This window comes from Trachemys scripta, chromosome 9, assembly GCF_013100865.1.
Source record: "Trachemys scripta elegans isolate TJP31775 chromosome 9, CAS_Tse_1.0, whole genome shotgun sequence".
Lineage (NCBI taxonomy): Eukaryota > Metazoa > Chordata > Testudines > Emydidae > Trachemys > Trachemys scripta.
Window position 1 is genome coordinate 76,584,779 of NC_048306.1, and position 27,709 is coordinate 76,612,487.

General features: G+C 40.4%; 1 protein-coding gene across 1 annotated transcript in view; it reads right to left on the bottom strand.

Annotated features, from left to right (window-relative positions):
* The window catches only part of ANKUB1 (ankyrin repeat and ubiquitin domain containing 1), a 34,492-nt gene extending 8,516 nt beyond the window's left edge, over positions 1-25,976 (bottom strand). Inside the window, exons 1-5 of the mRNA XM_034782326.1 lie at positions 25,443-25,976; positions 22,887-23,030; positions 10,733-10,949; positions 5,966-6,080; positions 2,848-3,777 (exon numbers count right to left, since the gene is read on the bottom strand). Of these exons, the coding sequence (XP_034638217.1) occupies positions 2,848-3,777; positions 5,966-6,080; positions 10,733-10,949; positions 22,887-23,030; positions 25,443-25,532 (1,496 nt within the window). The 5' untranslated portion in view covers positions 25,533-25,976. The remainder of the gene's footprint in view (positions 1-2,847; positions 3,778-5,965; positions 6,081-10,732; positions 10,950-22,886; positions 23,031-25,442) is intronic.
* Positions 25,977-27,709: the final 1,733 nt, after the last annotated feature.

Genomic DNA, 27,709 nt, shown 5'->3' on the forward strand with positions numbered 1-27,709 from the left:
AAGTATTGGGAGCATAAGCTTTCGTGGGTAAGAACCTCACTTCTTGCATCTGAAGAAGTGAGGTTCTTACCCACGAAAGCTTATGCTCCCAATACTTCTGTTAGTCTTAAAGGTGCCACAGGACCCTCTGTTGCTTTTTACAGATTCAGACTAACACGGCTACCCCTCTGATACATAATTTACTGTGTTACCTAGTCAGGGGTGAAAGTAGAATGGAGCTCTTACCAGTACGGGGGCGCTCTGACCCACCTGGAAGGGGCAGGGCCTCGGGCAGAAGGGGCAGGGCTGGGGTCAGTGTCCCCCAGCCAGCCCATCTGCACTCCAATGGCAATTTAAAGGGCCCAGGGCTCTAGCTGGTGGTGGCAGCGGCAGCCAGAGCCCCAGGCCCTTTTAAATCGCGGCCCCAGGGCAGCTACTTCTTTTGCCCCAGCCCGTTGGCGGCCCCGTTGGCTGCCCCTTTTGCGCCCCCCCTATTGACAGCCCAACTGGTAGGGATCCGGCAGGGCCGCCAATGGGGGGCGCAAAAGGGGCAGTGATGTTAAAGTGCTGCCATGGCAGTGCTTTAAGCAGAGTCCTTAAAGCCCTGCCGCGGCAGCGCTTTAAAGTCAGCAGTACGGGCCGGTACTGGTGGTTACTTTTTACTGGTACGCCGTACCGGCCCATACTGCCTTACTTTCACCCCTGTCCCTAGTTCTTCTGTGTTTGTTGTTTAAGAATTTTTTCAGCATTCTCTGAAGCTTACTATTTATATTTCTAGACTGAAGGGCATTGGCTAAGTGCAAGGCTTCTGGTCAGCTAAAGATGTTCTTCTATCAACGATTATTCTCAGTACAAGGCCTCAATTGTAACTGATATGTACGTTAATAACTGCTACCAGTAGGTGGCAGTAATCCCTCATCAAACATATCCTACAAAAATTTCCTGCTAATATCTATCCGCAGTGTTGTTGTAGCTGTGTGGGTGCTAGGATATAAGGGAGACAAGGTGAGTGAAGACCTTTATACACCTCAGAATCATTAATTACAGTAAAGGAAGAAAAAAATTTCTGGAGGGAAAATTATCATTCTTTTATTGGACCAACTTCTGGTGATGAGAGAGACAAGCTTTCAAGCCACACAGAGCTCTTCCTCAGGTCAGGGAAAGGTATTCAGAGTGTCACTGCTAAATACAAGGTCAAACAGATAGTTTAGCTGGTTTCAGAGTAGCAGCCGTGTTAGTCTGTATCCGCAAAAAGAAGAACAGGAGTACTTGTGGCACCTTAGAGACTAACAAATTTATTAGAGCATAAGCTTTCGTGGACTACAGCCCACTTCTTCGGATGCATATAAAATGGAACATATATTGAGGAGATATATATACACACATACAGAGAGCATAAACAGGTGGGAGTTGTCTTACCAACTCTGAGAGGCCAATTAATTAAGAGAAAAAAACCTTTTGAAGTGATAATCAAGCTAGGCCAGTACAGACAGTTTGATAAGAAGTGTGAGAATACTTACAAGGGGAGATAGATTCAATGTTTGTAATGGCTAAGGACTGGGAATGGCTGAGCCATTACAAACATTGAATCTATCTCCCCTTGTAAGTATTCTCACACTTCTTATCAAACTGTCTGTACTGGGCTAGCTTGATTATCACTTCAAAAGGTTTTTTTCTCTTAATTAATTGGCCTCTCAGAGTTGGTAAGACAACTCCCACCTGTTTATGCTCTCTGTATGTGTGTATATATATCTCCTCAATATATGTTCCATTCTATATGCATCCGAAGAAGTGGGCTGTAGTCAATGAAAGCTTATGCTCTAATAAATTTGTTAGTCTCTAAGGTGCCACAAGTACTCCTGTTCTTCTTTTTGCAGATAGTTTAGCGTAAGTTGTTAGCACATACTCTAAGGGACCATTTACCTTAGTACCTTTCGCAGACTTGAGGAAGAGTTTTGTGTAGCTCGAAAGCTTGTCTCTCTCACCAACAGATGCTTGGTCCAATAAAAGATATTACCTCATCCACCTTGTCTCTGCCAATATTGGTTATTTGTAACTTCCAAGAAAGTGCCAATTATAATTCACCAGTCCATGATTAAAAAACCTTAGTGACCAGTTGTAACGTCACACAAACAAAATACAGCTTTACAAAACCTGATAGTTTTTGGATCAGCTTCTAAGTATTTTGGTTCCTTTTCTCATTCATTTTAATAACGAGGGCAAAACAGAACTGTAAATCAAATCACATTATTATACCTAGAAAATACAGTTACTTACCTGTTGTAACAGTTGTTCTTTGAGATGTGGCTGCAGATATGTATTCCACAACCCACCCTTGGTGGCAGATCTGGCAATGCTCTTGCACATGAGCCTCCCCCAGACACTTCAGACAGCTGAAGTCCGGGTCACTCACTGGCATAGGCTTGCCACAGGAGGCACAGAGTTTGAAGTCTGGAGACTGGGGCATATCCCTCTACGCAACTGTGGGGTCTAACTATATATATACACACTACTAAGAGAAATAAACTAAAAGTAACTAAACTTGCAAAGAAAGAAGGGAATAACAAAGCCACTAGATGAAAGCCTTGCCGAGGCAAGAGGAGTTGTTCCAGCAACCATCTTGGGCGGTAAGAAGGAACTGAGAGGGTGCAGGTTGTCCGGGGCCCTTATACCAGTGCACGAGCGCATAGCATCAGAGGGCGCTAAAGCTGATCCAACGGATACCACTGAAGGAAAAATCTCCAACGACTGTGCCTGGGGCACGCCCACACCTAATGTGGAATGGACATGAGCAAGCACTGGGAGAAGAAAATATAAACACCTGGGAGGGACATAAATAAAGAAGGAAAACAAAAGAGAATACCATACCTGGCAATAGCTAAGCAGTAGATTGCATTATCTCTTGGAGTTCTTCCATTGTGTTCTGAGAAACACTCAGAGGAGGAATTTAAGAGCAATTTAGCATTAGGTGTTGAATAGTAGAAAGGAGGGCGTGAATTTCTGAGGCTAGAAATAGGGGGCAAAGGAACTTTAGCTAAACACATATTTTGGTCCATACTTTCATCTTTTCTAGGCTGAGCAGCCTTCTTTCTAATATTCTTCTTTTGGTGAAGTCTGTGTATGTTAGGGAGCTTATTCGTGTCTTCCAACGGAGGTAATTTGAGCTTTATTACTTTTTGGTTCCCCTTTGTAATTGTCAAGGGACATGACTCTCTCTCATGTGGAGTTTGATCAGTTAGGTTTGGTAACTGATAGTCCGTATTGCCTGCTGCCTTGATCCTGGCTTTGGAAGTCATTTTTGGCTTTGTGAAGCCATCCACGATAACAGTGTCCCCCACTCGTGTTCTGAAGACTGCAGCCTGGTTAAGCCATTTCGTGGTAAAGATGTGACTCTGAGCCCTAAGCAGCCACTGCTTTAATTTAATGTAGATCTTCATGGGAAGTGAAAAATTAGGATAAGAAACCACTGACCACATTTTGGTAACTAAATATAGCACACAATCCTTATGCTTGTGTTTGATGCATATGTTCAGAGGAATTTGCCCTGCTGGATTTTGGCACTCTAGGCACAACACACTATAATTGACAAAGGCCTTCAGTATAATTAGTTGGCCTGCTTCTGCAGCTGCATGAACCGGACATTTAGTTACATCTGGATGATGTGTTTCCTGACACCATTCTCGGTAGGGATGAACACCCACAGCCGCATTGGGTCTCACTCCTTGTTTCAGGATCCATGCCGCGAGCTCAAGGTGCCCAAAAAATGCTGCCATGTAAAGAGCCACCCTCTTCTGATATCTGAAAAAAAGAAACATGCAAAAAAATTAATTAACTGAACTGAAGAAATCCAACATCACATAAGCATTAGAAAAATACTACCTTTCAAAATGATGTATATTTCTTTGCAGAATGACAGCACAAAAATATTCAGCCAAACATATGCCAAGATATGTCTGTAAGTCTCATAATTTTGTGCTCTAATGGGCTGATTAGATAATATGATCCCCATATGAATAAGTAATTTGTACCTTTGTTAAAAGGCTTAGTCACTGTTGATCATATTTGTTATCCACAAATGAAAACAGAGGCATACGCTGATTTTACGGTCTGTGGAGAGAAGATTTTAAGATGACCCACTAGAGATATCATGGGTGAAGAAGGGTTTCATAAAGTGGAACAGGATTTACAGTTTACACAAAGTAAGGTGTTTCACATCCACATGACATTCAAAAATGTGAGAAGATGAGTACCATGAGATCTTTAAAGGCCAGTGTAAAAAGAGTGCAAGTATTTCAGAGACAAATAGTTGGACATTTTAAAAGTGGGGGAGGAGATTAAATGATACAGGTACAAAATAGGGGACAAGGGTTAAAATACATGTAAAGAGGATAGACTTGTCTGGCTAATTCTTATCTAACAATTCCTTATGTTCTGTGTGTCCTTGTTCTTGGTAAAGACAGTAGAAACCACTTGCTATGCAAAGCCACTGCCACTAAATAGAAAAATAAACCTTAGACTATCACCACAATCTAGATATGGAGTAATATTGACACTGAGCTACTATCTCATATACTGTAATCCATATGACAATTATTTTCATTATATTGCATCTTTCATTACATTTCCACTGATGGAGAGCTACTCTATTCTAGCTTAATACTCCGTTCAAGTCTGTTATTCATGCATTGCTCTTTTATATCCTATAGTGCATTCATAATTAGATACCACAAAGAGGCACTGTGTTTATAATGCCCAGATTTAAAGGAAACAGATTAAATTCAGATGAGATATTGCCATCTTCTGGAAAGTAGTATGACTTGTAAAAAATTGATGGGGTGATGAACTATTCCCGACAGCAATAGGCTATTTGAACTCAGGGCAGACTCTATAGTATGAAGGCACTAATTAATTATTTCCAAATCTATAGCGTCAAGTCATTTGTTACCTAGCATCCAGTGTAAAAAGATACCATTTGTTTATATTTCTGACACTTTACAGTCTGGGTTTTTAATTAGTAAATTAAATATTGAGAATCTTGTGCTCTACTCCTGTTATAACCCCATAAGATGGGGGAAACAAAAAACTTGATAAAGTCAAGTTCCACAAGGTCTGTAGCCATGTTCTAAACATGGTGCCACACTATCAGGCAGTGCTGTGATTTCTTACAGGGGCAAAGGCTGGTATACTGTAGTTCATTTAGAATAAATCTTATTGTGTTATGTCATGTCTAAAGATCTTTCATAGTCAAATGATCTTCTTTATCCAGTTAGGTCAGTAATAGGATGCTTTTCCCTTGCACTGATAAGATCTGGGATCCTTTCTCTCCTTTGTATCTCACACCAAAGCTATGTACTGCAAAACAATCTATATGTGTTCAGAGTTATTAAGGGGGCATTAAATATGGCATTGGATTGCAAAATCTCCATGAAAATGTAGTGGCACAGTCACAAAAGCTACCTGGTCTCCTTTACCATAACAACTTAAAACTAATTATATTTTACTTGCCTAGGAAAAACTCATTCCAGGTGAATGGGCAAGTAGAATTTTACAAGGCTAGTTCTTGCTCGGTTGCAAGAACAGTTTATTAAAAACAATTGTGAAGAAGTGATGGTGATCTTTAGGGCAGCCTTCAAAGATGTCATTACAATTCCCAAATGTCCAAATAAGAGTGACTTTTTAAAATACATACACTCCTGTTGTAAAATAAAAGTGTGATCCTCAGTCAACTGACGTCAATATGGATCAGGCTCCAAATTACTAAAATGGTAGCTGGTATATTTGTTATATTATGGAGGATATTTTTGCTATACTCCCTTTAGGAGATATTTCAATTGCTTGAATAGTACCTTACATTAAAATACTGAAGTAAATTGGCAGTTAAGTCCAAGACATAATCAATTTTCAAAAGACATTATTGGGGAACAGAGGTTCTTTGGACTGGAGAAATTAAAATGGGCTAAAAACCAAACGCAATTAGTTACCGTACTTGAGTACTGGTTCTTCATCAGACAGGAAGCGTTGGACTGTATGCTTGTTTCCTAAGAGGCACCCAGTCAGGAATTCTTTCCATCCATCCCACACATCCAGGCGAAGTGTTGTGCCTACCAACAGCGAGATGCAATCACTTAGCTTGCTTCCAGCTTTGTTATTTTTGCAATTTATAAATGTCTAAACCTCTTGGTTTGCATATAAAAGATATTTGTCTGCAACCTACTGGGTGAAGTGTGTGTACCACAACCCTCCACTGGAGGGCATGTCAGGCCACACACCTGCGAATAGCTTGTCCTCTAGTGGCTGGCCAGAAAAGAGAATATAAGCCCCCTATCACTGTGAATTTACCAAACTACCCAACAATCTGAAGAAGTGTTAGTTTTGGCTAGTTTATATTCAAAAAAGGGGATGTTTGTAGTCTGTTGCACACAGATGGGATATTAATTGGTTACTTGGTCTGAAATAGCCTGAATTTTGTGACCTTACAGGCATGTAGCAAAAACCGTCTATTGGAAGGGGTGTTAGAGAGGGTTGAGGGTATGGTCTCAGAATGATGGGTGGATGGGAGGAGGCTGAAAGGAGTTTTTTGTAGCTGGCTGGCTAGTTGAGTTGTGCTATTGTTCCTCTCTGATGGTTTGCTTTTTAATGCCACTGGAAGTATTATGTTGTAAACGTGATTGAGTGTCTGGGCACCTAGAGCCTGTGTATAGGTGTCTTTCTTATTATTTAAATCAAAATTTAAAAAAACAACAGATAAATGATAAGTAAGAAAGGACCTTGAGGTTTGCTACTAACAATCCACTATAATTTGATATTCACATTTTAAACATAGTCACAGACCCAACTTCCTGTAAAAGATTTGGGGCAGTGAAGTTCAGCAGGAATTTCCTGTTCTAGGAAGTATTGTAATTAAAACTTCCATTAGAGGGCATTAAAAATACTCTGGTCTCAGTCCTGATCTTTTTTTCATGGCTGTAACATCCACTGGTTTCTGGGGGTAGAAGTTGGCCCAGTGTTAAAATTGCAAATATCAGATAGGCTGTGAGATTCTAAATTTAATCGTTTAGAGCCTGTTCCTGGCAGGCTGATTTTATGTTCACACTTAAATTCCATGGAGTTATGTGGGTGTTAAATCAGTGTGAGTGCGGACAGCTTCCACACACAAACCCCCACATTTGCAATGATTGCAACAGCAATTATGAATGCATCAGGACTGCAAAACTGAGCCTCTAAGTTTTGGATCTCTAACGTGTTTCTGTTCTGGTTTGGAATGTTACTGTGTATATACTGGGTTCAGGACCCTGCACCAAATATTCACACCCAAGATAGTAGAATTATTGATCAGATTACCTAACTCATGATTTCAATGGTTCAGTTTCTGTATGTATACTGGTGACCAAGTCCTGGGGCTTTTTTTCTGAACAATTTTATAAGCAGTTTACATTTAGATTGTCTGCTGGTGAATGTTTATTTCTGTAATACTGTATAAATGGTATCAGATGTGTGTTTGACCAGCAACTTAATTATCCATCTTTTGTAAATATACTCCAAGAAACCAAACATTACTTGCTTGTTGTAAGTTTGTATTTGTCTGGGTTATTTTATATTTATTCCCTTTCTAAATATTATGGGGACAAATTAAACATTGCCCTGTACCTTGTGTAGTCATCCACATTAATGGAAATTTGAGCAGGTGTAAAGCATTATCAGATCATAATAGTAGTATTTTACACCCATTTTACACTCATTTTATACTGGTATAAATTGACTATACAAGGTGCAGAATTGGTCTGTATTTCGTATTCACTCTCCAGACTTAGGACTATAGTATGTTTAAGTCTATATTAACATGCTAGTTTATTCCATACATTTATCCACAAACGTACATTTTCTACTTCAGGGAAAAATAAACCATACGATAACCTACTGCTTTTCGGACGTCAGAAAGTTAGGGTGGGGGTAAATTCTCCCTTTACATAGGCACCGATTCAGCAAGGTACACAATCCTAACTTTAAGCAAGTGAGTAGTCCTATTGAAGCCTGATCCACCTCCACTAAAATGAATGGGTTTATATGGAGTAGACATGAGGGAAGAAATTGTGCCCTTATCTGTACTATTGGTTGTCATCCATAGTTATACGTGTACTGTGTGATTAATTTCATTATTATTTTTTCTTTCTTACCAATGGGTAAACCAAGGTACAGGGAGGCTGGATGCTATGCTCAAGGTCACGTAGTGGCTTGTTGGGATACCCAGAAATAGAGACTAGGAGTCCTGGCTTCCAACCAACCAGTTTAATCACTAGTGCCTCAGAGCACTGGGGGGGGGGGGGGGTGTATGTGCCTTCTAAAAAACAAAAACTGTGGATGTCCTCATTAGCCACATAAATGTCTAATCCTTTTTCAGTGCTACTAAGCTCTTAGTCACAGTGATGTCTTGTGGCACAGAGCGCCACAGATAATTTACATGCTGTATGGAATGTCCCTTTGTTCTTGTTATGAGAAAGTGTAAATAAAGGTGCCCTGTTAGCCATCTTTCCAGCAGTCATTATTACATACACCTATATCAAGTCCCATCTTCTGTCTCCTCTCAAAACTAAACAGTCCCTGTCTTTTCAGTCTCTCATACAGAAATCTCTCCATATACAATCCCATTTTTGTCACTTCTCTCTTAATCCTCTCTGCTATATGTTTTGAGATCAAGTGACCAGAACTGAATATAACATTTCTGAAGCTCCATGTTTCCCTTGTCGTAGCCGTACCATCAGTTTTTGGGCCTCAAGAGCCTCTCTTTCAGAGTCTGGCTACCTGCAAACTATCCACTGTTGGTATCCTTACAAGTTGAAGATCACTGTAAGTCATTAGAATATATTGTAACTAATTGGGCATAAATACATGCACACTATGAATGATTGAATCACAGAAATGTAGGATTGGAAGGGACCTCGATAAGTCATCTAGTCCAATCCCCTGCATGGAGGCAGGACTAAGCATTAACTAGACCACCCCTGACAGGTGTTTGTCTAACTCGTCCTTAAACACCTCCTGGGACAGAGATTCCACTACTTCCCTAGGTAATTTGTTCCAGTGCTTAGCTACCCTGACATTTAGGAAAAACATTTCCTAATGTCATACCTAAATCTCCCTTGCTGCAATTTAAGCCCATTTAAGTCCTGTCCTCAGAGGTTAAGAAGAACAATTTATTACCCTCTTCTTTTTATCAACTTTTTACATACTTGAAGACCGTTATGTCCCTCCTCAGTCTTCTTTTCTCCAGACTAAACAAACCCATTTTTTTTCAATCTTTTCTTGTATGTCATGTTTTCTAGACCTTTAATCATTTTTGTTGCTCTCCTCGGGACTTTCTCCAATTTGTCCACATCCTACCCCAAATGTGGTGCCCACAATTGGACACAGTTCTCTAGTTAAGAGAGCTGAGTAGAGTGGAAGAATTACTTCTCACGTCTTAGCTTACAACACTCTTGGTAATACATGTGTGACAGAGTGCCAAGCAACAGCACCTGATCCAGCAGTCTGACCATAGCAACTTCAGTTATTTGCCCTATGCACACCTGAATGTGGGAACTGAGCCAAACTGATAGGCTGGAAGAGTTAATAACTAATTACCTCATTAACTCAGAAGGTAAAAAGGCACCGGAAGGAAGTACAATGGGTGGGAGAGAAACTGCTGTAGGCTGGTAGAGCCAATGACATAGGAGATTTCTCCCCTGCTGGGCTTAGAAGTCCCCAGCTGGCCTGTGCCAGCTAACTCAGGCTCCGGGAGTTCAGGATAAGGGACTGTTTAATTGCAGTGTAGACATTCAGTTTGGGCTGCAGCCCAAGCTCTGGAACCCTCCCACCACGCAGGGTCCTATAGCCAGGGCTCCAGCCCGAACCCAAACATTGACACAGCAACCTAAGCAGCCCCTTAGCCTGAGCCTGCTGACATGGGCCAGCTGTGGGTTTTTAATTGCAGTATGGACATACCCTTAGAGCCCCACAATACTGATAAAGCTGCTGCACAGTCTGTGAACAAACTTTGTAAATGAATCACTTGGTATTTTACCCGAAGAAGGTCTCCAAATAGTTTTTTTTGTGTGGAAAGAGGCAGAAGTGGACCATGCCTCTGCCACAGCATCCCAGAATGATGTTTGCTTTTGTTAGAACAATATTACATTGCAGACCCATATTTAGGTTGCGATGCACTAATACCCCCAAATTCATTTCTGCAGTACTCCTTCCTAGGCAGTCATTCCCCTTTTTGTATTTGTGTAATTGATTATTCCCTCCTAAGTGTAGAACTTTGCATTGTTCTTATTGAATTTCTGTGTATTCTCCCATCTTACAAGCAACACTCAGTCTGATAATAATCCTCATTCTTCTCTCCCTTACACCAGTTTTATACCAGTGCAGCTCCAGTGAAATAAGTCCCAACTTACAATGGTACAAGTGCAGGCCCAATATTGTTACAAGGGCATGCAGAAGTGCATTATGAGTTCCTTTTGTGCATCATTAATTTTTGTCTCTCCACCTGCCTTTCATGTTGTTTTATTTTGAAGGGCATCATATGACCCAAAATGTTTTTTTAAATACTGTGATCTGCATTAGAAAAGTATCAGTAATATTAATGCTTTTCAGGTTTCCCTAAATATAAACTTAATGATAAATATAACATGTCAGTTTTCTGTATTTAAGGAATTAGACACTCATTTGGTCAACATTGCTCTATTTAGTAGATAGTGAAAATAAAACCATCTTATACCTATATCTAACTGGTAATCGTTCAGTATGTTGCAGTCATACATCTCCCTGCCCTCTGGAGTCCTGAGACAATAAACACTATTTGGAAAGCCACATTTCAGGGTTACCAGTGTTTTCAAAAGGGACACTTTTGTAGCAAGAAGATAAATACTCCCCTTAATGGGCACTTTCTCTTGAGTTACAGCATTGTATACATAGAAGGCTGGTTTGTCTTCTTCCTAAAAGCAAAAATAATAATGACATAAGTACTCCAGCAACATTGCTCTTGTAAATTGTATCTATAGTTTAGGTACGCTGTTTTTACACATCTAAGGATCTACTGCCCTTTTTGTTTGAGTGTGCTCTAGTGGATAGAGCAGGAGACTAGGTTCTATTACCAGCTATCCCTCAAACTGGTTGCTTGACCTTCATCCAGTCATTAAAGGCCCAAACCAGCAAGATATTGAGCACCTCTTGTGAGGTGCTGAACAACGTAAACGCCTTTTGACATCAGTGAGACATTAGGGCACTCATCGTCTCTTGAGAGGGGCTTTTAACACCTGGAGGAGTGGGCCCTGAACAAATCTGTGCTCCAGTTCACTCATCTATGAAATAGATCTAATAATATTTATTTCGCAGGGATGTTGTGAGGCTTATCTATTTTAGATTTGTAAAATGCTTTCAGATGCAAGGATGAAAGTCATGAGCATGTATTTTTACTTCATTTATAACAATTCCAAGGTAAGGTCTGTCTATATTTTACATCTTGTACAACAATTAGCACTGGTCACTGCTTAAAAATGTAAGCCTAATTCTGCACATTAGTGCACCCCATTAACTTCAGCTGAGTAGCATCCGTGAGTTAGAGCAGAATTTGGCTCTATTAGTGAAACAAGAGGAGATGGCAGAGAGGATATCTTACAATTTACAATCTAGACTTCCTATAGGATCGTTGACTGCTTCTGGATGTTCAGATAGTCAGCCAGCCACCCTCCCTCTGTTGTTATCTCTGGGCTTGACTAAGGCCTTGTCAAAAGCCTGTACTTTTGTCTTCTCCAGATAGAACATATTGCAGTAAGTCACTGTGGTGCTATACCTGATGATAAAGTTAGTCAAAATTTTCAATGAAATTTTTTGGGTTTCCCAAGCACCACTAGCTGAAGATCATTCACATTTCAACTAACAGAATAAGGCTGTCTACCCACTTGATGAGATTTCAGCCCTTCATAGTTTGGGTTTTGTGTCCCTTATTATTTCTGTAGTGTCACTGGCATGCTCGACACTTAGGACTTGTTTTCACTAGAAAATGTTATTGTATTTGACATGACTGTTAAAAGTAGCATAGATGACAGCATTAGACACTTAGGGTAGAGGCTGTTCTAGATTTGATTTTTGACAAATAGGGAGGAACTGGTTGAGAATTTGAAAGTGGAAGGCAGCTTAGGTGAAAGTGATCATGAAATGGTAGAGTTCATGATTCTAAGGAATGGTAGGAGGGAAAACAGCACAATAAAGAGAATGGATTTCAAGAAGGCAGACTTTAGGAAACTCAAGGAGTTGGTAGGTAAGATCCCATGGGAAGCAAGTCTAAGGGGAAAAACAGTTCAGACAGTTGGCAGTTTTTTAGAGACATTATTAAGGGCACAATAGCAAACTATCCTACAGAATAGAAAAGATAGGAAGTATGGCAAGAGGCCACCTTGAATTAACCAGTAGATCGTCAATTATCTGAAACTCAAAAAAGAGTCCTACAAAAAGTGGAAGCTAGGTCAAGATAAAAGGATGAACATAAAAAATAACACAAGTATGTAGGGACAAAATTAGGAAGACCAAGGCACAAAATGAGATTAAACTAGCTAGAGACATAAAGAGTAACAAGAAAACATTCTACAAATACATTAGAAGCAAGAGGAAGACCAAGGACAGGGTAGGCCCATTACTCAATGTGGGAGAGAACAATAACAGAAAATGTGAGAATGGCAGAAGTGCTAAATGACTTTTTTGTTTCAGTTTTCACCAAAAAGATTTTGACTGGACTTCTAACATAGTGAATGCCAGTGAAAATGAGGTGGGATCAGAGGCTAAAATAGGGAAAGAACAAGTTAAAACATTACTTAGACAAGTTAGATGTCTTCAAGTCACCAGGGCCTGATGAAATACATCCTAGAATATTCAAGAAGCTGACTGAGGAGATATCTGAGCCATTAGGTTAGCGATTATCTTTGAAAAGTCATGGAAGATGGGAGAGATTCCAGAGGACTGGAAAAGGGGCAAATATAGTGCCAATCTATAAAAAGGAAAAGAAGAACAACCCGGGGAATTACACACCAGTCATCTTAATTTCAGTACCCGGAAAGATAATGGAGCAAATAATTAAGGAATTTATTTGCAAACACTTAGAATATAAGTAACAGTCAGCATGGATTTGTTAAGAACAAATCATGTCAAACCAACCTAATAGCTTTCTTTGACAGGATAACACGCCTTGTGGATATGGGAGAAGAAGAAGAGGTGATATATCTTGACTTTCGTAAGACTTCTGTCTCGTATCACCTTCTCATGAACAAACTAGGGAAATACAACCTAGATGGAGCTACTATAAGATAGATGCATAACTTGTTGGAAAACCATTCCCAGAGAGTAAATATCAGTGGTTCAGAGTCAAACTGGAAGGGCATGTCAAGTGGGGTCTCACAGGGATCAGTTCTGGGTCTAGGTCTGTTCAATATCTTCATCAATGATTTAGATAATGGCATAGAGAGTACACTTATAAAGTTTGCAGATGATACCAAGCTGGGAGGGGTTGCAAGTGCTTTGGAGGATAGGATTAAAATTCAAAATGATCTGAACAAACTGGAGAAATGGTCTGAAGTAAATAGGATGAAATTCAATAAGGGCAAATGGAAAGTACTCCACTTAGGAAGGAACAATAAGTTGAACACATACAACATGAGAAATGACTGCCTAGGAAGGAGTACTGAGGAAAGGGATCTGAGTGTTATTCAGTCTTGCTCAGCATTGTGTCAGCTGACTCAACTCTACACAGTCATGTTCAAACCACATCATACCATTTTCTAGTGAAGGCAACCTTCATGAGACCAGCTCTCTCCTTATATTCCATTCCAACAACTGATATCAGCTGGGACAGTTAGTCTGACAATTCCTAGATTTCCATGCCTAGGGGTTGTTGACAAAACATTATAGGATGAAGGCTTTTACCTCCCAAAATTAATGTCACCCTTTGTTCCAACAAAGCCAGAATTTATGGACCTTCATGTGCAAAGCTTTTCTATTATGCATGTTTTTTCTAAGGGAAATTGGATTTAGTGGAGAGGGTCTCAGTTTTGGTGAATTGAGAAATCAATTACTGTTGTTGATGCTGCGTTATTTTGCATATATTTTGTAAATAGTGTTTTTAAGTACTGATTGTTGGTGTGTCTAGTGTTTTCTGATTGGTGTTATGGAAATGCACGTAAATTCTCAACCCTAAAGAGAGCCACATGTTTAAGGCCTACTCCCCAGAGGTGTTGAGCATCTCAAGCAAAATGCGGTGGCCTCTCAATTATTGACTCTCTGGAGGCGGTCACCACCTTGCAGGAATGGGCAGTGACTATACAGAGTTACCAAGGGAGGTGCTGCATCAGGGTTTAAAGAGACAATTTAAAAAAGAATTCCTACCACCAAATCTCTGCCTCTTCCCAAGAAAAAGCAAACACACAGCATGCAACATGCATACAGATCAAGGACTTGATTAAATTCAATTTATCTTTCTCCCCAGGGAAACAGCAACAACAATAATGCTAAAACCAGAAGACTTGGAGTAAACAAGCAGCTAAGTTTCTCAAAGACATCTGAACACTGCAGTCCTTTTGCCTCACTGTTCCACTCCTTCTTTTTATGCGCTGCAGCAGCCCTAGCGATGCTGTGCCAGGAGCAGCAATAATTCTGGCCAACTAATCCTATGACAGAGAATGGAGCAATAAGCCAGACTAAAAATGTTCTTTATTGTTTATGGACTGAGGGACCTACATACAGCCAAGCTATCTTCAGGATCTTTCCCGGCTTATATAACAACCATGGCGAGAAGCCAGGCTTGTTAGTGCACAGAAGCTGCTGCCTTGCAACAGCCCACCTCATTAATTACTGAACATGGCTTTGCAGTTTGCAGCTAATCCAAAAAAAAAAAACAACCCACTCTAAAAGACAGTCTTCCCTGTGTGTATGAAACAGAAATCTAGGGTGCAGTACTGTTGTGTACTTTTATCATGTCTGTTTCTACAATGCTTCGTTTTGCCTGGTATTTTTTTAGCATCAGCACTTATCTCCCTTCTGACAAAAAATTGAAGGTCAAATTGTGCCTGGCCCAGCATAGATGAGTTTGTGGGGAGAAAATGCAGGGATCCTGTTCTCCCTCTTTCCAGCACTCATGCAGGAAGCGTTGCTGAAAAATCAGCTGAAGCCTACCGCCCTGAAACTCAGATCTGGATGAAATGTGCTTGGCACAGGACCTGGGATAGTGGTGATCACAGGTGGCTGTACACCAACATTACATCCCTCAGTCCTGAGGCTAGCCAGGGTCTGGTTTTATCCTCAGGGCTGCTCTAAGTTGTGCTGACTGGTAATGGTCCCCAAAAGTTTATTGCCCTCCCGCCCCCCGCATGGCCACACTGCCTCCACTGGAGGCTGTAATAAGGTGATGTAGGGGTAGTTACTCTGGCACTTCACCTGTTTAAGACAGCATTGGCAGTCCAAAGAAATGGACAGGGCCAAGGATCTGGTCTTATTAATGCATGACTTTTGCGTAACCCCCACAGCAGTGGTAACATGGACATGATTACTTGTATGGATGACAGGTGCACAGAGTACTCTAATTTAGTAGCCGAGAAGATCTGATAAGCTTATAGACAAGAAGGGTAGTTAGGAGCCCCATGACACAAAAACCACACAAATGCCATCCTGGAGAGAATAAAAGTGATCCTCATGGTGGATGAAAAAAGCCAAGGTTGTTACAGACATTGACTGTGAGGGCCAGAAATAGTTGTTTTGGGTTAAGATTTAATACCAGCTGTAAAGGTCCTGTGCAAAGCCTGTCACCATATTAAACAGTCCTTTTCATTCAAAGGGAACTACTCCTCCTTCCAGCCAGAGTGAAAATCCTCCAAGAGGAGGAGTTGTATTTTCTTTAAAATAAAGGCAGCAATCAGCCACCTCAGAAAATTAAGGAAAATGACCTGTTATGGGATTTGGGAGAGGGAGAAGACTCAAGAAAAAGACTATGTGGAGATAAAGGAAGAAGGAGGAACACGTCAGGACCCCAATGGGGCCCCGGGTGATCGCTACTTCTCACCACCCAACACAGATGTAATGAGATTGACTGTAGGACAAGTGCTAGTAATAATAATGGGGCTCAGATTTTTCTGGATGCAATAGCTGATGGATTCCTTCACCAAGTAGCTGAAGAACCAACAAGAGGGGATGCCATTTCAGATTTGGTTTTGGTGAGTAGTGAGGACCTCATAGAAGAAATGGTTGTAGAGGACAACCTTGGTTCGAGTGATCATGAGCTAATTCAGTTCAAACTAGATGGAAGAATCAACAAAAATAGATCTGGGACTAGAGTTTTTGATTTCAAAAGGGCTAACTTTAAAGAATTAAGGAAATTAGTTTGGGAAGTGGATTGGACTGAAGAACTTGGGGATCTAAAGGCGGAGGAGGCCTGGAATTACTTCAAGTCAAAGTTGCAGAAACTATCAGAAGCCTGCATCCCAAGAAAGGGGAAAAAATTCATAGGCAGGAGTTGCTTGCTCATCCAGCTTGGTCTACATCTCAGAGAGGTGATTAAGAAAAAGCAGAAAGCCTACAAGGAGTGGAAGATGGGAGGCATTAGCAAGGAAAGCTACCTTATTGAGGTCAGAACATGTAGGGATAAAGTGAGAAAGGCCAAAAGCCATGTAGAGTTGGACCTTGCAAAGGGAATTAAAACCAATAGTAAAAGGTTCTATAGCCATATAAATAAGAAGAAAACAAAGAAAGAAGAAGTGGGACTGTTAAACACTGAGGATGGAGTGGAGGTTAAGGATAATCTAGGAATGGCCCAATATCTAAACAAATACTTTGCCTCAGTCTTTAATGAGACTAATGAAGAGCTTAGGGATAATGGTAGGATGACAAATGGGAATGAAGATATGGAGGTAGATATTACCACATCCCGAGGTAGAAGCCAAACTCAAACAGCTTAATGGGACTAAATCAGGGGGCCCAGATAATCTTCATCCAAGAATATTAAAGGAACTGGCACATGAAATTGCAAGCCCATTAGCAAGATTTTTTAATTAATCAGTAAACTCAGGGGTTGTACCGTACGACTGGAGAATTGCTAACATAGATCCTATTTTTAAGAAAGTAAAAAAAAGTGATCTGAGTAACTATAAGCCTGTTAGTTTGACATCTGTAGTATGCAAGGTCTTGGAAAAAATTTTGAAGAAGGAAGTAGTTAAGGACATTGAGGTCAATGGTAATTGGGACAAAATACAACATGGTTTTACAAAAGGTAGATCATGCCAAACCAACCTGATCTCCTCCTTTGAGAAGGTAACAGATTTTTTAGACAAAGGAAATGCAATGGATCTAATTTACCTCGATTTCAGTAAGGCATTTGATATGGTTCCACATGGGGAATTATTAGTTAAATTGGAAAAGATGGGAATCAATCAATATGAAAATTGAAAGGTGGATAAGGAACTGGTTAAAGGGGACACTACAATGGGTCATACTGAAAGGTGAACTGTCAGGCTGGAAGGAGATTACTAGTGGAGTTCCTCAGGGATCGGTTTTGGGACCAATCTTATTTAATTTTTTTATTACTGACGTTGGCACAAAAAGTGGGAATGTGCTAATAAAGTTTGCAGATGACATAAAGCTAGGAGGTATTGCTAACACAGAGAAGGACTGGGATATCATACAGGAAGATCTGGATGACCTTGTAAACTGGAGTAATAGTAATAGGATGAACTTTAATAGTGAAAAGTGCAGGGTCATGCATTTAGGGATTAATAAGAATTTTGGTTATAAATTGGGGACACATCAGTTAGAAGTAACAGAGGAGGAGAAGGACCTCAGAGTATTGGTTGACTATGAGCCGCCAATGTGATATGGCCGTTAAAAAAGCTAATGCGGTCTTGGGATGCATCAGGCGAGGTATTTCCAGTAAAGATAAGGAGGTGTTAGTACTGTTATACAAGGCACTGGTGAGACCTCATCTGGAATATTGTGTGCAGTTCTGGTCTCCCATGTTTAAGAAGGATGAATTCAAACTGGAACAGGTACAGAAAAGGGCTACTAGGATGATCCGAGGAACGGAAAATCTGTCTTATGAAAGGAGACTCAAAGAGCTTGGCTTGTTTAGCCTAACCAAAAGAAGGCTGAGGGGAGATATGATTGCTCTTTATAAATATATCAGAGCGATAAATATCAGGGAGGGAGAGGAATTATTTAAGCTTAGTACCAATGTGGACACAAGAACAAATGGATATAAACTGGACACTAGGAAGTTTAGACTTGAAATTAGACGAAGATTTCTAACCATCAGAGTGAAGTTCTGGAACAGCCTTCCAAGAAGGCTAGTGGGGGCAAAAGACATATCTGGCTTCAAGACTAAGCTCGATAAGTTTATGGAAGGGATGGTATGATGGGATAGCCTAATTTTGGCAATTAATTGATCTTTGATTATTAGCAGGTAAATACGCCCAATGGCCTGTGATGGGATGTTAGATGGGGTGGGATCTGAGTTACTACAAAGAATTCTTTCCTGGGTGCTGGCTGGTGAGTCTTGCCCACATGCTCAGGGTTTAACTGATCGCCATATTTGGGGTCAGGAAGGAATTTTCCTCCAGGGAAGATTGGCAGAGGCCCTGGAGTTTTCCACCTTCCTCTGCAGCATGGGGCACGGGTCACTTGCTGGAGGATTCTCTGCACCTTGAGGTCTTTAAACCACGATTTGAGGACTTCAATAACTCAGACATAGGTTAGGGGTTTGTTACAGGAGTGGGTGGGTGAGATTCTGTAGCCTGCATTGTGCAGGAGGTCAGACTAGATGATCATAATGGTCCCTTCTGACCTTAAAGTCTATGAGTGTCCATATAAGAGAAAATTAAGACTACTGATTATTCCTCAAAAAAGGTTTTTAATGACTTACAGCTATACATGCAACACAGACAGCACAGGAAAAGGAGAAATAGAGATGAGCATTGAATAAGGATTAATATAAATGGCAAATTATATTGCTAACAAGCACAAGTACAGGTAATATTATGCATCAATTACTTCCTACTATAAATCATACTATTAGCATTGAATATAAATGGCTGGTGATACTGAAGGCAAGTACACACAAAGCTACTGTTACTTATTGACTACCAACTTTGCACGTACTGTTCCCGCCACCAGTGGGCACAAGCATAAGTAAAACTACTATATTAGCAACTTATAACTACTGTATTCCTAAACAATGTAATACTTTTATTAAGATTTTTTTTTAATACTGCAGCATTGATACGACTTGAGATCAAATTATTCTGACACTACCATTTGTAATACTGTAGTGCCAACACAACTTGAGATCAAATTAGCTCGAGCAACCCAGACTTCTCTACTACGTTACTTTATACTGCATGCAACCAGACTTTTTTACTTTAAAACCTTACCCTGCCGAGAATACATTACCCTTTAGTCGACCGCTCTTTGCACAGATAGTCGGTGTAGTTCAGGGGGTGTGGGTCTGACCAATCAAAGAGAACAATCTCTTAGATCAAGACACACACACAAGCCCACCTGAGGCTCTACACATTTTATCTCATCTGCCCGCCGTGTTTTGAAGCAGGTCAACCAATCAGGTTAGGCCAAATGTTTACTGTGGTAGTTGTGGTTACTTTGAAATTATGATCTATGCACAGGTACACAACTCAGATTCTCCGAATACAGCCAATTGTCCTAATTGTGGTTAATATGTCAGACACAAAACATTTGAAGCAGCCTAAAGAAGTGCTTGGTTGCTTTACACCTTGACCACAAATCCATATCTAATTTTGCAAAGCCTGCTTTTTGAAGCTGACCACAAGTCTACAATATTTCCTAGTCTGAATTTGCTATGCCTAATTTTGCAAAGCCTGCTTTTTGCAGCTGACCACAAGTCTACAATATTTCCTAGTTTAAACTTGCTACACTTGCTCTGGTTGCTATGCTTGATCTTTGAGGCTTCCGGAAGTTTTAGGCCTAACATTGAATAAGCTTGACAATACCTTTGCATGATAAGACTTTGTCATAGTAATCATAGGCTACAAGGGACATTCAGACACTGAAAAGCCCTGTATTAAAAAAAAAAAAAAAAAACTTTTGTACCTTCTTTAACTGAAGTACTTTCTGTTTTTCTTGTAACTGGGAACAATCCAGTCAAAATACTGTTTAAAAATAAATGTACGTGATGGCAATTGGTAATTATCTCATTTTAATTTGTGTAAGCCTCGCTCAGCTGTGTTGTACACTTTAATGGAATTACAGACTTTTAGTGAACATGGGTTAAACTGTAGCCCCCACATGCCATATTCTGTCTTTAGGCCCATGTGTGCAACAGCACTGAAAAAGGAGGACCTTTTGGTTAAAACACAGCATTGAGAGTCAGGCAACCTAGTTTGTATTCCTAGCTGTACCCAGATTCCCTGGAAATGTCTCTTAACTTCCGTGCCTCTGTTACCCAACATGTAATATGGAAAGAATACTTATAATAACTAATTATACCTGGCTTACAGGGATGCTAGGAGATTTAATTCATTAATGCTCAGACAATGTTTGAAATGTGAGATGTGTGCACTGTAGAAGTGCGAAGTATTATTTATTGACTTTCCAATTGTAAGTGAAGACAGAATTTGCCCTAGGCAGCCCAATTTTGATGTCTAAATATACTTTTAATAGCCTGTATAATCATTGATGTGTCTGAAACAGGTATATATAAACAGCAACAATTTAGACAGCTAGATGCAGGTCTAGGTGTCCAAATTTAGGCTACCAGGTTTGAAAATTATGCCCAAAAGACATCATATATGTCATGTTTTCCTTAGTTATATATTAAGGATACAGTTATTTTACCAAACCGTACCAGCCTAAGTTGCTATTGTATTTTGTGACATCTTTTGCATTGCTTATTTCCTTTAATAGTGTTGGCATAGAACTGTAATACAGAATTAGGGGTTATTCCCCTGAAATTTTAACTCCTTCTCATGTATTCCAGCAAAAGAGTGACTTTTGCTATACACAACAAGAAAAACCCAGGTTATTCCAATACAGGTGCAGTTAGAAAGCAAGATGAAATCATATGTTCTACTTCCTGAGAATGAAGGAAGAAGAGATTTTCCAGTTACAGCAGAATTGCAAAGTAAGATTTTGGTGTTCTGAATTTTTGCATCATATATGCTGTTTTAGATAGTACAATGCAGGGAGCACCTGTTTGATTTTTTTTTCCTTTTTCACATTTCACAAACTGAAATAAACTAGTTCTTGATATACAGTTTTATTTTGAGTTGGACTGAGGCTGGGGCCAGGGTCGAAGCAAGGCAATTTCCACTTTCTATGGCGCTGTCCCCTCCTACCACACCAGATTTCCATGCAAAAATTCAGTGGGAAATTTATACAGCTGGGAGATCTCAACTCCCACTCATGTCATCTGCAGCTGCTACTAAGCACCTACAGGGGCAGGTGGACCCAATCAGTGACAGCATGTCTCCTGGTGCAGTTGTTTTACTAGAGGAGAGGGAGGCCAACGGAACCAAATAAAAGATGAGCCATCCACGTGGATGAGTTCCTGCCTCTATAGAGAGGGAGATGGGGAAGAGCCCTTCCCTGGAGAACCAGTGAATGCACTGGGTCAAGAGGCCTTACTCCACAGATCTCCAAGTCTCCACCTCTCCTGCCCCCAGATCCTTTCTCTTTCAGGGATTATATAGATGAAACTCTGCAAGGAAATCTTGCAGTTCCCTGATCCTCTTCCATGGGTATTCTCCATGGCAAGGAGGAAGCCAAACCATGATGCTAAGTTATAATGAGTGATAATTCTTCTTAGAACAATGCTTCTAAAATTAACTCAGAATGCTTGGTTCTCACTAGATATAGGGATAGGCTTTGGTTAGGTTTTAGGGTTCAGCTTAGAGGTCTAATAAGGGCCAGGGCTCATCATTGTTTTTAATGGTCTCAAAATCTCAATAGTTGATTTTGAGATTTCAGCCCAAAATGGTGAAAGTCTCATGAGATCAGCTGCTTATGAGATTTCAGTCATCTTGAATGCTGGCAACCTTGCAAGATTAGACCTCTGAATGGTGAGCATTTCTCACACAAGTTTGTCCACAACTGAACCATGAATGGAAAAATGGCTCATTCTGGTTTAGAATCCAATTCAGAACCAAAACCATTGGGGTAGGATTGGAGCTAAGGATTGGGATATAATCTACACCCTCTGAAGTTCAAGGTTCCAGCTGTGGTCTCTCTCTCTCTCTATTCTCAACAATAGTATTATAAAGACTATACTATGTGCTGTACTTAAAACTTGCTGCACTTAGCTTACTGGAAGCCTGTGCAAGTGGGAGTAGAGAGACTAGTGCTATTTTTCTATTTAATGCAATTTACCTTTAGCTTTTCTGCACTTCATGAAGGAGCAGCAGCAACTGACTGCCAAGGTATATATTCAGCAGAGGAAAAATGACAGATCATGACCTAAAGTCAATTTGTGATCACAGATACTGAGGGAAGGAATGGATTTGGGGGTGACAGAAATATATTGCTGACAAGATCCTCCTAAATCTATTGCCCACAGTGGGAAATGGGTATTGTGCTGTATCAGGCTTTTTCTCCCTATTTGTAAAGGTCTTTCATTCCACAAATTCAATTTCTGTAGCGAGACCCTATTTTTACAGTCTTTAAAGTTCCATGTAAATAGATGCAAGCCCAATCAGTCATGTTACCATAACAACTTTTTACACTCATTCTTTGAAGGTCAGGGGGCTACTCTTGAGGTCAGATACTTTCTACTGCTGCTTAGTGATGTTAAATTTAGCACAGGGTCTAGAAGGAGAACCAAACAACACACAATTTCTGGACAACTTAAGACTATCAGTTTTTTAATCATACTGTACCTTAACAACACATTTAATAGTCGAGGAAACTGATATCCCTATGTCAGCAAGGATCCAGTTGTCCTTCAGTATTGCTCCTGCATAGATCAACTCCAAATATCGTCTGCCTTGTTTGTCTTCAGAAAGTGGAATGTGGAAATAATCCTAAAAATTAAGAATAAATTGTGAAAAGAACGTCTATGCAGCAGTGATTCCTACCCAGAACAAATCTGCATTCATTATTGGTGTATGTATATTACAGTAGCGCCTTAGAAACTGCTCTTGGCCCCACAGGGCTTACAGTCCAAGTAAAGTGTTCTAAGAACATACAACTGCTAGATACAAGATTTATACCTTTTTGTTTTGAAAAGAAAATAGTGTTGAGATCTAAGACCCTTGATTTAGGCTAGGTTTATTTTTTGCTTATAAATTACATAAATTCTCTGTGTATAGGAGGCTAAAGAACGTGATGAAGTTTTGCTGCTACAAATGAATACATCTGATCTATTACAAGTGACACAAAGCTAAAGCAAAAATACAGAGGCTGTGACCTTCTTGCTGGGAAGTTATGAAAGCTCAAATTTTCCCAAGTGGCCTCTGCTTCTGGTTACCTCATATGTTTGGGTGCCCAACTTTAGGGACCTAGACTACCAGCATCAAACTTGGGTGCCTAAAATGAGGCACCTAAATGAATATTTAGGTACCTGAATTAGATGTCAGGTGGGATTTTCTAAAGAGCTCTGTATTGACCTATCTCAGGGGTAGGCAACCTATGGCACGCGTGCCAAAGGCGGCACACAAGCAGATTTTCAGTCACACTCACACTGCCCAGGTCCTTGCCACCAGTCCAGGGGGCTCTGCATTTTAATTTAATTTTAAATGAAGCTTCTTGAACATTTTAAAAACCTTATTTACTTTACATCCAACAATAGTTTAGTTATATATTATAGACTTATAGAAAGAGACCTTCTAAAAATGTTAAAATGTATTACTGGCACGTGAAACCTTAAATTAGAGTGAATAAATGAAGACTCGGCACACCACTTCTGAAAGGTTGCCGACTCCTGGCCTATCTGATCTCATGTAAAAAACTCCCATTGACTTCAGCGGGAGCAGAGTTAAACCAAACTGAGTGCTTTTGAAAATCTCACCCTATATATTCACAGCTGGCATCAGAACTTGAGGACACCAAAATTAGAAGCCATTTTTAAAGTGTGAGCCTGACTGTGCAAGAACTGTGGACTCTCTCCTTGAAAGGATGAACATGACATAAATAGTGCTTTTTCTTGCCGTGTCAAAGTAAATGCATAAAACAATATAGGGTTAATTCAGACAATGCAGCTAAACCTGCAGCCACAGGGACTCCTGAATCACAGGAGTCTCATCTCACAAGGAGCAAGTTAAAATGTCACTGTGATCATTCTAGCACCATGTAATGTAGAGTGCAAGTTGCTGCACATGTGCCTGGAGTTCAGTGGTGACAATTTGAGACCTCTGGGGACTCAAGTCTCTCTTTTAATCCCAGCCTTGACTAGGGCATCCCACAGGGTCTTCCTTCCTCCATTGACTGTTCCCTTGACTCTCTACACAAACACACGCTAGCTCTGAACACTTTCCCGGTTGCTCCCATGAACTGGAACGCCCTTCCCAGAGCTGCTGGTGATGGAGACAATCAGATTTCATATAAAATTGTGGCGCTTGTTATCAGTGGTTCAAAAAGATGCCTTTGCAGAGAGACCAATGCTTGTCTGTAATTGCTCTGACACAATGCCACTGAGCCTGTAAACCATCATAAAAAGAAAACAACCCCCAAAAGTAAACTCAGATTTATGTATCCACGTTTAATATTTCTGTCCTGATTCCAGAATATACTACATTGTATCAGCACCAGATATGAGCCCTCCCTCACTTGCTTTCCGCAGAAGACGAAGTGCCTAGACATGTTATGTATGTTACACATGTAAGAAGTGAACATTATCTATCTCCTGTACCTTTACAAGGTAAAAGTTTGTTTCTGAATATTTCCCTGTTAAAGAATAAGGGCCAGATTTTTATGCTTTTCTGGTAGCATAGAAGGACCATAAAGCTGGCAGATCTGATCAGGAAGGGATTCCATCCCACCTGTACAGTAGAGTCTATGTGGGAAACATGGTTAGGGAGAAAGAGATGTGTAACCAGTGTGCTATTGAATTCCTGAGGATTCTTACTTGAGGGAAATGCCCCTTGGGGTTGGCTGCTGGCAGCCAAATGCAAGTTAAAGTAGCCCCGAGATTGCTCTAACTTTCACCAGGAGCCTGTCTATTATAATGGTAGTATAACGGTAGCTTTGCCTGCTGCCCCCATCTTTCATATTGCAATAAGCAGAGCTAGGCTAAACCTGAAAATCAGGCAGTAAGAGTCTCAGAAGCCTTACACAGAAATCAGGGATAGGCAGCCAGAAGACCTATAAAATGAACCCCCTTACATTAGAATAGGGAATACTATGCAGTATACATTTATATTATACATATATTTAAACCATAAGTTAAACATATCAAAATTAAAAATAATTAGCTTGATAATTAGTTAAACACCTACCTTTATCATCAGTTTTACAGCTTGCACAGTTTGGTCTGATGAAATGTCAAAAGATTCACAAAATCCTTCAAAAGCTATGAAAATCCTCATCTTGCAAAATGCTCTTAAAAACTGCTAGGAGACCTTGCTGAGCTAACAAAACACATGCCTTGCCAAGTTCATATCCACAATTAATGACAAAAGACAAAAACAAAAAAGCAAAATCCATACTACAACAAGCCAGAGAAGACTACAAATATCGAGCCTAAATGCAAAGAGTTTCTTCTCTTCAAAACAAATGCCTGCCAGAAAAGCCCTGCAGTAACAGGCAGCACTGACCGTGAGATACAATGTCATGAATGTGTTTCTCTAGCTCAGCTGAATTAGGGGGGGAAATTCCCCCCCGCCCCATGCGCTTACTGCAACCAACAAACCCCATATTGATTAAGGCAAGTGTGAACAAGTTTCAAACATGTACATGCAGGATCCAAGCTAATCATACTTCTACCATCATACCCACTGTCCACGCAATCAGTAACTATGCTTAGTCAAAGTGCTACTGATTAAAACACTGAGAGTTATCAAACAAGGATCCTTGGCAGCTGTTAAACTGAAATGTTTGCTTATTGCCATCTGCAAAGTGTTTTGTAAATAAGTCTAAGCCACATTTATTCATGTTACCATAACAACTTTATTTGTCTATTTACACTTCTGAATCCACTGTGAGAAACATTAGCTACTTATATTGTTTTTAAAAAGTAAATATAAAGGCCAATAGTTTGGGTGTGTGAGCTAGTGTTTAGAGCATGGGAATAAGCTTTAGGATTCTTGGGTTCTCCACCAGAAGCAGCAGCCATGCTCCTTGAATAGCAGAGTGTGGAAAGATGCCCTGCCCCAACCCATTGCTGGAAGGGAGGGATGCTGGCTATAACCTGATTGTTTGGAACTTGAGAGCCAATCAGCCAATGGAGAGGCAGTAAATGGAGCTGGGGAGAGTGGGGTGGAGTCAGAGGGGATGGGTAAGTGGAATTGGAAACATAAATTAGCTTCGGCAGTATTTCTATTGTGGGGGTACTAGCTCCTACTACCCTCCTGGTTCTACCACCCTTGTTCTCCTTCACATGCCATTAACTTACTCTTTGACCTTAGACATACCACAGTCTCTCTATGGCTCAGTTTACACCCGGGCCTTCATTCTGATCCAGCAGACAGGCAGGACCTCTGATCCATGGAGAGCCTCATACTCAGGGAAAGGTTGGAAGGACTGACACTGGCCAGAGCCTTTGTGGAAATGAGGGTTGGGAGGTGATCTCTGGTAAGGTTCTTAGCATGTGTGTAGATTCTTTAATTGATTTGAATATTTTCTCTGTAGCACTTTTAGTTTAAGAATAAAATATGCTTGCATAGAAACAACTGTGGTAACTTAACTGTTGGCAATTACAGTAGAACCTCAGAATTACAAACACCAGAGTTAGGTTATGTCTACACTACCATGTGGTCTACACTCTCCCATCGACTTACCTTACTCTTCTCCTTGGTGACAGAGTACAGGGGTCACCTGGAGAGCGATCTGCTGTTGATTGAGTGGGTCTTCACTAGCCTCGCTAAGTTGACTGCTGGTGGATCGATCTCAGAGCATCGCTGCTGGCTGTAGTGTAGACATAGCCTTACAAACTGACCAGTCAAACCCACCTCATTTGGAACCAGAAGTACACAATCAGGCAGCAGCAGCGACTCCCCCGCCCCCTCGCAAAAAAAAGGCAAATATAGTACAGTACTGTGTTAAACACAAACTACGAAAATAATAAAGGGAAAGTTAAAAAAATGTTTTGACAAGGTAAGGGAACTGTTTCTGTGCTTGTTTCACTGAAATTAGGATGGTTAAAAACACCATTTTTCTTCTACATAATATAGCTTTGAAACTTTACTAAGTCCATGTTTAGTTGTAAACTTTTGAAAGAACAACCATAAGATTTTGTTCAGAATTATGAATGTTTCAGAGTTATGAACAACCTCCATTCCCGAGGTGTTTGTAACTCTGAGGTTCTACTCTGTTGTTAGCTTCTGAAGAGAAGGTAAACAGGCCTGTTTAGGCAGACTGTCTTTTGCTGGGACTAACACAGAAGGTAGGCAACTGTTCAGCCTGGAGATACACTGGTCACGAGGGAGCCAGAAGCTGGAGAGTGGGTGCCTATGCTAAACGACTAAGAGGAAATATAGGGTTACCATACGTCCGGATTTTCCTGGACATGTCCGGCTTTTGGGGGCTCAAATCCCCGTCCGGGGGG